Source organism: Lupinus angustifolius, unplaced genomic scaffold (assembly GCF_001865875.1).
Source record: "Lupinus angustifolius cultivar Tanjil unplaced genomic scaffold, LupAngTanjil_v1.0 Scaffold_60_132, whole genome shotgun sequence".
Lineage (NCBI taxonomy): Eukaryota > Viridiplantae > Streptophyta > Magnoliopsida > Fabales > Fabaceae > Lupinus > Lupinus angustifolius.
In genome coordinates this window covers 49-10,635 of record NW_017723013.1, presented here as the reverse complement: position 1 = coordinate 10,635, position 10,587 = coordinate 49, and the positions used below count along the sequence as shown (strand labels likewise).

Genomic DNA, 10,587 nt, shown 5'->3' with positions numbered 1-10,587 from the left:
TTAAATCAAAATAAAACTTATGCTTATGTTAATTATAAAAAGTGTATAGACCAGTTTGGATCCTTCATAATTTTTTAGTGTAACAATTTATTCACTGTCAAATTGAAAAACTTAAAATAATCCCCAAAAATACTAAATATAAGTTGAACTAGTTCTTTTAGCATTTTTACAACTACTTTTTAGAATACTCTAGTTGGATTATTTGGACTCAAGTTCATGATCTTCAATACTAATTTAGAATTTTACTTTCAAAAAATTAAATTGATACATACGGAAATTTATAAGGATGAAAGTGTATATTCACTCTTAAAAGTACAAGATATAAATAATATCTAGCATTGAAGCTAGGATGACTCAAAACATGTTCGTAGCAATTAATTTCTATGTTTATGCTTTTTCAGAATCAATATAGGTCCTTATTCATTCTTTTATAATTTCATTTTACTATATTTCAAAAACTAGTTCTCGAAATGCACTAGTTTTCTAACTGAAAAAGTTAAAGGTAAATAATGATAAAAAAACAAAAGCACAACTTTGGTACCATAGAATGCAATGAGGCAATGAAAATCTTCAAAGCCCAATTTTATTCAAACACGCATCCCTTAATCTACAAAACACTTACAAATAGAGAATTACTAATGCTTCAAAACAATAACCTCCCACACCACAAAAAGTATATATAAAAGAATCCTTGTATGGTTTCATACACAACTCAAACAATTGTAATAAAGAAACTAAGGTATTAACTAACAATAAACTGCATGCACCTTATGGTCTTTGCTACATATATTTTGTTCTGTGATCTACAATGAGACCCTTCCCTCCATTCACTTCTAAGTCATGCCTGCATGAGTAGATTATAAGTAAATTATGGAAAGTGGGACATCGCAAAAAGTAGCATCATGAAATAGAAAAAATATTGTTGATGGCATCAGATGACAACATAAATACTCAACTGAAACACGAAATCTGGTATGGCCAACTGTTCGCGAGGTACATATCGGAAGAGTTGCAGAAGTTTATCAACGTATATCACTTTCTTCCAGACCTGAGTTAATGTCAATAACAATCATTCATATACAAGCATGCATATATGAGGTCCATAAATATGTTTAGATTTTGCTAATGTACCACATTGTCCACAAACAACTGAAGTGCAACTACTGCAGCTTTTAGTCCAAAAGTTGGGTGAAGGACATATATTGCCTACAGTACACATATCAGATTGAGAAATCAGAAAATCGACTGTAACAGTGTAACGGACATTAGGACAGTAGAAAACTAGAAATAAAGCATACATGCAAGTTGTGCTGATGCTTCCGACCAAGTATTTGTTGCAATCTTCTCATCCAACCCAGGTCTGGCTGCCTAATTATATCAACACGGGATAGAGAACGGTAAAAAAATTGTTAACAAACTAAAATCCTAGGTACTAACATACCAAAGCTTCAAAATCATAGGTATTAAACAATATGGAGTATTGGAGCAAACAATGATTGGAGTTACTCATTCGTTTAGTTTCAAAAAAGCAAATTGCTTGTGTCAACTCTTAACCTACCAACAAAACACACTTTCTCTTCCTATTAATCTTTTCCCTCTTTCTTTCATTAAGTATGCATCACCCTGAAGGTGAGCGTTGATGTAACGGTTAAAGTTATTGTCATGCAACAAGGTCACAGGTTTTAGTCATGGAACTAGTCTCTTGCAAATGATGAAAGGTAAGGCTACTTATTGCCTAATACTACAGACCCACGTAGTGGGTCTGACCCTTCCCTGGACGTAGCAGGAGCTTTCGCCATGCTAATGTGCCTTGGATGATCCACATCTCAGGGTCAGGCGCCGGTGAGCACATTGAACTATCTATGTGGCTGAGAGCCCTCACAGTCCAGGCACAACGACGCAATTATCAGGGGTGCGCTCTACCACTGACTAATAGCCCGTCGTGCGGGCCTCCCACCGGGGCCCGCTATGCCAAAAGCGAGAGAAACCCCATCCCTCTCTTTCCTTTTTTACGTCGCCCCCGTGTGGGGACATGGGGACGTAAAAAAGGAGCTCCTATCAACTTGTTCCGACCTAGGATACTAAGCTTAGTCTTACTTCACCGTCGAGAAACGAAAGAAGACTTCCATCTCCAAATTTGACTCTGACGCACAACTCGCTTCTTTTTTTTGGGGGTGTGAAGCAGTGTCAAACCAAACTACCATGGCTCTCTTATGTGCTGCTTCATAAAAGCCTACCACTTCAAGCAATATCTGGCCTAAGTAAAACAGTGAATTTAACTTTAACAGGTAAGTGCTCAACAAAGGCACATATAAGTACGTCACATTAAATCAAACCAAGAGACCATGCTTGAATTTAACATTGGCTACGTATTAGGTCTTATTAATGTAATAAGGTAGAAAAATACAGAAGAATCACTCTCAAAAGAACATGTAGTTAAGTGGTTTTGATGATGCCATGCTACACTTGGATTAAGCCAGGTAAAGTAGATTATTCAAGCAAAAGCAACTATGCAAAGTACTACGAATACAATTTTAAAAGTTTGGAAACTAAATACTCACACAAATGTATACAACAAAATGTTCAACCGCATTTTCCATATCTTGACAGTTGAATTTCTGATTCCCTTTTGCTAATTGAATAAAAGGAGTGAATTGCTAAAACTGTGGTTCTAGAACTAGTTTGATTAATTTGACATAGCAATTGCATAATTCATACAAAATAACCAGTTGGTCAGAATCTTTTACAATTAGCGCATTCCTGAAATACTTTTCAGTGAAGACAACCATAGCATATTGAAAAGCTCTATTTCATGAAAGACTAAACCGGGCAGTACACCCTAGAATTCAAACATTTACCACTTACATCTGCAGAGATGCAGCAGAGTGGAGGTAGACAATAGTAAAAGGCTTCTGCATCAAAGGCTCTAACTCCTGAAATTAATGCCAAAATATTTTTAATTATATTTGTAAGGCAAACAAAGGAAGGACAAAAGACAGATTAGAACTAGAGGACATAAATCAGTTTCGACTTTTAAATACAAGTATGCATTCCTAATATCCATAAGACTTAAATTTATAATAGCCAAAATATGCCAGTCAACAGTGCAACTAGATTACCTTCACCACGTAAAGCACGAATCGCTCCAGATCAAGACATCTGAGCAAAAAGTGAGCCCCCACAACAACCATGACAGGACGGCCCTCACTGTCTACTCCTCCACGATAACTGAAAATATAAATGTTTCAGACATTAAATGCAAAGCTAACAGAAGCAATCATTAAGGCTTGTAGCATGCCCTGACTTTGGCACAAAGATAACACATGCATGAAGCATTCACATCGATTGGTTAAGAGAATGTTTAAAGAACATAATCTTCATTATTTGTTTAATTGTGATAGAATCTGATAATAAGAATTGCATCTTATCCATCAGTATCATTTTTATTTTATCTTCTGTAAAAGAACATAAATTTTTCATCGTTATAGAATACAGAACAGTCTGACTATTAATACATTCAAAAGTACAACTATCTCGTGTAAAGGCAGAAATGTCTCAACCTAGAAACTTGCAAACATTGTCAGTTAGAAGGATCAAATCATCCTAACAATGAAGTATATACAAAGAACCCAATATTAGAACTCAAAGTATGCATGCAAAACAGATGATGAGATAGATGGATGCTTACACAATTTTCATGTCTGCGATTTCAGAAAGATTTAAAGAATTTGCTTTAGAAAGGTATCTAGAGTGAAGAGAATATTGTTCTGCCACAGACAATGGAGGTCCACCAAGGTCACCAAATCCAAATAATTTAGCAAAATCCCAACGTTTTTGTGCTTCAGCAGTTTTCTCCCATTGCTCCAGACGTCGTTGATCGGGGTCTTTAATCAAGGACATGAATGCAGGATCCAGAAATGATTCTAAATATGATGAATTACTGTAAAAGCCACATGGATCAGGAAAATTCCACAAGAGGTAAAATTTTAAAAATTTATTGTGTTGTTTATGGATGCAACAAAAAACCTCTAGCAAATACAACTAACAGAAATAAATAATTGTGACACGTGCAAACAAAAAAAAACAATTAGGTGAGTGATTCTAACTGCTTGTTGGGTTACACTACAAATTAACATTTGGGAAAAAGGAAAAGTAACTTATTTTTCTTGAAGAACAAACATATAACTAGGGCTGCTAAAGGAACATTCAAGCAAGCACAAAGGATTTTGTCAAGAACACCAGCGATCTGAAATCTCCTTGAACATAGAAATATTTCAAATATGGTAAAGCACATAAGGCTTGGGTTGTAGTATTTGTTCATAGTGGCAGACACTGAGAAATCCAGATTTTAAAAAATAAAATAAAATTTCAAAACTGACCTGCGAGTCAAGCCAACATCACTGACAGGAAGATCAACAGGAACTTCAGGTGGTTTTGAAATACTCAATTTACGCAAAGGTTTTATTCTGATTTTACGCTCATCAATAATGGTCTCACCATTTTCATCTCCAACATCTGCTGGAAGTTTTGATAAAGCAACCTGCTCCTCATGTTTATCCCGAGGAAAGTAGAGTGGAAGCAATCTACAAGAAATAATACAAATGTAAAAATATTGCTTGTTGGGTTTAGAGATTAGAATCAACTAACTACCTAAGGTAACAATATCAAATACAAATATATAACATAATCAAAACATATCTAATAATAAACTAACAATATCTCACCGAAAAGAAACCACAAAAGTAAATAAAAAACAAAGCAAAACCACCTACAAGGAACAGGATACCACAAAACAACCATATCCGAAGGAGATAACAGAGACTTTGTATTAAAAAAGTTACTACAATTTTCTACAGGACTACAGCAAGGCTGAAAGAAGTTCGACCAAAATTATGTAACATTATGAAAGTTCATGTCATTTAAAAAGATTGCAGGCATCAACAGAGAAACAAAAACAATTGCTGAAAGTACCTTTTATATATCTCAGTATCACTTGTAGTGGAAGTGCAAAAAACAACAGCTGTTATGCTGTCTTTCTGCTTCTCAAGAAACCGTCGCACAGTTCCTAATTAAAAGATATAAAAAGTAATGAAAATAAAAGAATACTTTAGCTTAAGATAAGTATATTATATATCATCTGAAAACAATTGTGAACTTAACACTAAGAAAATCATATTCCATATACCAGATGCATTCAGCAAGGGCATGATTAAATAACTTGAGGCCTTTGGCAATCATACACTATGGTTGGATATGTATATAAAGACACACACACATGCATGTATAGAGAGAGAATAAAATATCTCCTTACACCAGGAGATAACTTATCTCCTTAAATCCACTTATTGTTGACATGTGTTTTATTTCCCTTATCTCTATAAGTTTTCATTTTAAAATATAACATAAAAAGAAAAAATAAGGCACATGTCAAACAATCAGTGGATTTAAGAAGATAAGTTATTCCCGGTATGAGGAGATACTTCATTCTCATATATATATATTTGTGTGTGTGTATCTATATATAAGAAGGCGAGTTTGGCACAATGGTAAGGTTGTTGCTTAGTGACCGTGACATCATGGTTCAAACCCTGGGAAATAGCCTCTCTGCTTGAGGGGTAAGGCTACGTACATCTACCCTCCCCAGAACATGCTAAGTGGGAGTCTCATGCACTAGGTTGCCTTTTATATATGTGTGTTTGTGTGTGCTTTATGAATAATAATAACCCCCAAAAGTAGGCAAATCGGTACCCACAAGACTGCTAAAGTTAACCTAAATAATGAAGGGTCAGAATATAAGAAACAAACTGGAAAAGTTAAATCATGCCAAAAAATCTCACTTATAGCTACATGTGCAGCTGGTTCTCGGGGATAGTTCTTTGCCTCCGTATAAATACAACCCATAGCAATACTACATCAATATATGACAAACAAAAGTAAGTCGCACATCTTTAATAGCAAGAGATTCCTTAAAACCATAAATTCTGCAAGAAAAATGATATAACATTTAAAAAGGGACCTTTGAAGCCCATTTTCGATTAGAAGCTCCAGCGAAGAACGATAGCAATGACTTAAAGCATTCTCTGCAGCAGTGTGGTACTTTACAGCATACTTTGGGCCAACAGTATGGATAACTCTCCTGCCAGAAATTTATTGAGACATAAAACATGGTAAACAGGGAATCTAAATTCTAGACAGTCAATTTGTAAGTAACAAATGAAAAATATAGGTCAGTAACAAATGGGTATAAATGTAGAATGCATAAACATAATTTGTGCACTTATGATTAACAGATCTCATATCCAAACCATGGGAAAAGAAAAAAACATGCTGTTTAAAGTTTAAACATAATATACCATTCCCATGCTCAACAACCACAAGTCAAAAGAGAGTAAAATAAAGTACAAGAAGGCTCTGCGAATCAATGCAACAGAACTTGCTGAAAAGACACTCTCATTCTCTCAAAATGTATGTCCTCCCGTACAGGGGTGAACAAGTAAACCATGATTGCATGGTAGAATTGATTTTTCTTCTAATAGAATAGAGATTGTTGTTTCTTCAACTTGATTAAGTGAAAGAAGGGGGCCAACATACAAACCTAGCAGGAAGGTCATATGCTTTGGTAACTTTAGCCATCCCTGTTCGACACCCACCCTGTCAACAATAAAGATACGCACATCAGTTGATATTCACATGTATCATTTCCAGAAAGCTGATTGCTCAGCATGGCACTTAGGACAATTTAGTTGGAGCTGCTTCTTGCAAGTGTATGAAATAATGAACCACAGTAACCTACACAATGCAAATGTTGACATCTTAGCCTAATCTCCCAAACAAAGAACTCAAAAGAAAACCAAAAATACAACAACACAAACCAACAAAGCCTTATTCATCTAGAGACGACGCCATTGTGTTTTTGTCATAAATCATATTCTCAAAAGATCTAATTGACTCTTATTACCAATGTCCTCCATGTTTTTTTGGTCTCCCTCTATCTCTCACTATCGGGCTATCCTCCATCTGATATACTCGGCTTCTAATGGTCTTCTCCTCACATGACCAAACCATGCAAGCTAGATTCTACCATCTTTTCTCCAATAGGTGCTATACTTATTTTCTCTTTAATATACTCAGTCCTGATCCTATACCAGAGTAACATAATTAATTAAATAATGATGAATAATAAATTCATAACTAATGCCCCAGGTTCACGTTTTAACAGCATTCAACAGTGCATAACACATATTTACTGCATAATTAACTATACCAAAGTTGCACATTCTTCTGCAAGACAAGGTCCAGCTGCAGCATGCAATCCAGGACTGCTGTGTGCTTCATCTACACTCTGTTTACCACAAGAAATGAAAACCAGGTAAGAAATAAGATGCTATTAACCCCATTTTATATACTATATACACGAGTTCAGTTTTAACATGCTTAATTGGTCATTATATCGTATAATTACAATGATCTGATATGCAGGATAAAAAAATAATTATGAGAATATTGATAGGACTGATGCCAAGTGTCAACCAAAAAAATGAGTTGGTTGGTTTTTTGTCCAACATGGATGTTTCAGGCTGCAACTTTCAACCAGTAAGGAAATGTAAAATTTTATCATAAAATTCTCACACTCAGACCAAATAAGAATAATTTCCATCATGGGGTTCAATTTTTAAGTTTTGCATTCTGGGTAGGGCAGGGAAAAAATCCAAATCACCTAAAATGATCTGGAAACTTAACTAAACACCTTAAAACCATTTTTCTAGACTAGTTTAATTACTGAAATGATTTTAATATCTAAGGGTGTGTGGTTTACTGATCTGAAATCTAGTGCAGTAAACTGAAATTCACCAAACCAATGTATCCCTCTCTTCTCACTCTCTGGTTCAAGCTAGCCATTCTATGCATCCCTCGATCCCATGATCCACTGAGAAAAGGTGAACTTGATTAGGCTGGAATAATGCTCTTGAGGATCGACTGTGGGTCCCACAGTGATGAATGCATTTTCAGATTAGGCATGTGGCATGTTATGAGATAAAGATAGAGTATAGACATGTGAACTGTTTGTCAATCAAAAAAAGGCACGTGAATTGTTGACTGTGTTCCGCTGAGTCACCAACTAGAGGAATGGGTGAGGCGGCAATTTCAGTTCATAACTGGTAAACTGATTTTACATTCAGAGAACTGGTTTAAAAATTCAGTTAGTTTTTTTTCCTAAGTGTGGTTTGAGAACAAGTTCTAAAAACTGGTTGATTTACATTTTGGTTTGGTTTTATGAACTATGACAGCCCTAATTCTGTATTATCATATGGAAAACGTAGAAAACAGCTGGATAATAATAACTAAAAATCACAATTACTAAATCTACAGAAGTTGAACTAATGAATGAATCCAAAAACTACAGTACATTAAAAAAACCAAAACAAAAACAGATAGCACTCACTTCATTTGTCGAATTTACCATAGCATCCACCTCAAGATTCCAGGGATCCCCCCTCCACAGATATATCCTCGAATTAGTTTCATGGTCAACTGGAAATCTAGACACCGACCCACTGCCACCACTGCCGTCTGTTTCTGATTGTGTTGCTAAAGGATCAGGAAAGTGTGAACTAGAAAATGGTGATTCTCCACTTCCATACCTCAAAGAATGATCAGCATCACTCCATCTTGGAACCTGATCTAATGTCACGACAGAGTCCCCGGTGTCAGTAGTAGGCAATCCACCCCATGTTGTGGCTGAAGTAGCCACCTGCCTATACATTTCAAATTTCAAGGACTCCTCTTTCCTATCTATAGCCACTACACCACTCCCCTTTGTTGAGTTTCCACAATCACTGTAGTTTATATCAATCAATAATCTAATTTAGAACTCAGTTGGCATCATGAACAAGCTCATCTCATAAATACAACTACTCATACTAATAACCAGAAATATGATCCAAGAGAATTAGGTACCAAGAACCCTACTTTCAAACTTACTATGACATGAAATTAGATCCCAGAACATTTTTAAATTATCCATTTTTGACAAGCAGGGCTAAAAGCAAGCGAAATTGAAGTCATATACGTAATTGTGAAAAAAGTTATCATTGAAACGGAGAAAATAGAAAGAATTATAACCCTAATTTCAGATTTAAGATAAGAAAAGAAAGAGAAACCTGGAATTGATGGCAAGTGACGGAAATTGGGATTGCGGGGTGTCTGAAAAAGAATTTTTTGAAGATTGATTTTGTGTTAAAATTGAGAAATGGGAGGATTGTAATTGGCCGGTGATTATGTGAGAGGATGAGATTGCAAATGCAAAAGCTTCTTTAACGACAAAAGGAAAATATAAATGATTGTTTTGTCTTTTTCTGCTGTGTAAAATATTCACCCAACCAAATAAACAGGTCTAAAATCTACCCATTGTTGCTATAAATCTTTTTATATACCTCTTCATTTTCATTTGTATTATTTTTATTTAAAATTTAATGTTGATTAACATATAAATAATAAATAATTCACTGACAGCATACAAAATATTCACATTATTATTGTATAGATATTAAATTCAAATAAAATTAGAGTGTAATATTTATGTTATGAGTACTAAAAATTATATACACTTAGGTTTCATTTGGGTGCTAAAAGAAAATAAGAAAACAGAAATGGATAAGAAAGAGAGTGTGGAGATAAAGAAAGGGAGAAATAGAAGATGAAGAGAAATAGGTAGTTTCTTCTCTTTCGGTTGGATAAAAAGTGACAAAAATATCCCTAACTAAGGAAAGAGATGAAAAATGGTTTTATTATTAATTAAAAATAAATGTTATAATTTTAAATTTTATTATAATTTCAATTGTTTTTAATTAATATTTTTTTATATCTAAAAAAGATTTACATATCTTACTAATATCTACTAATAGTGTAATAATTTTTTACACTATCACTATATTATTCACTATTAATTCAATCATCATTTACTACAAAAGAACGATGGACGATGGATGACATACTCACTGTATGTAAATCTCTTTACATTGTTAGTATATAATTACACTATAAAAATAAACAAGTGGAAAAAATTTGAAGAGTATATTTGACATTTCATAAAAAAATCACATTTATCTCCAATTTCTCACCATATTTGAAGATAAAAAGTTTATGCCACGTCTACACCTTTTTGACTCTCTACTCTCTTTTTCTCTTCACAACCAAATATGAGAAATCTTTTATTTCTCTTCAATCTTTCTCACTTTTTTCTCTCTACTTTAATTTTATCATACAAAATGAAGGCTTAATATATTATTTATTAGTATTATTATTCTAAGGGTCAATCATAATTAAAAATAAGTAGGGGAAGATGAATTGACAATATATAAAACTCTTATTTATATATATATATTCATAAAATTATTGTGTTTAATATTTGAGTGAAACATTAATTGGCCATTATTATTCATCATTAATTCTATTATTTATATTTAATAAAAAATAATGATTAAATATGAAAATATATAATATAGTAAAAGTGTAAAAAAATCATATTATCAGTGAATATGTTTAACATTTACGCACTCACAATTATAAAAATTTAAATAATGTCAA

General features: G+C 33.8%; 1 protein-coding gene across 1 annotated transcript; it reads right to left on the bottom strand.

Annotated features, from left to right (window-relative positions):
- Nucleotides 1-523: 523 nt before the first annotated feature.
- Nucleotides 524-9,381, bottom strand: LOC109339203 (protein GDAP2 homolog). Its single transcript, XM_019576617.1, has 15 exons — nucleotides 9,162-9,381; nucleotides 8,444-8,837; nucleotides 7,265-7,342; nucleotides 6,596-6,651; nucleotides 6,017-6,136; nucleotides 5,838-5,908; nucleotides 4,972-5,065; nucleotides 4,380-4,583; nucleotides 3,689-3,940; nucleotides 3,120-3,228; nucleotides 2,866-2,933; nucleotides 1,299-1,368; nucleotides 1,132-1,206; nucleotides 957-1,048; nucleotides 524-844 (listed from the first exon to the last, which is right to left on the bottom strand). The coding sequence occupies exons 2-15, from the start codon at nucleotides 8,762-8,764 to the stop codon at nucleotides 781-783; spliced, it is 1,674 nt and encodes a 557-aa protein (XP_019432162.1). The 5' UTR covers nucleotides 8,765-8,837; nucleotides 9,162-9,381; the 3' UTR covers nucleotides 524-780.
- Between the last annotated feature and the right edge of the window lie 1,206 nt (nucleotides 9,382-10,587).

Bases quoted from the DNA above. Each gene is read 5' to 3' on its own strand.
- LOC109339203 (XM_019576617.1), bottom strand. From the start codon at position 8,764: ATGTATAGGCAGGTGGCTACTTCAGCCACAACATGGGGTGGATTGCCT. The intron at 2,934-3,119 runs GTAATCTAGTTG...CATTAATTTCAG, and splicing joins TCGTGCTTTACGTGGTGAAG to GAGTTAGAGCCTTTGATGCA. The intron at 1,369-2,865 runs GTAAGTGGTAAA...TGATATAATTAG, and splicing joins TCTGCTGCATCTCTGCAGAT to GCAGCCAGACCTGGGTTGGA.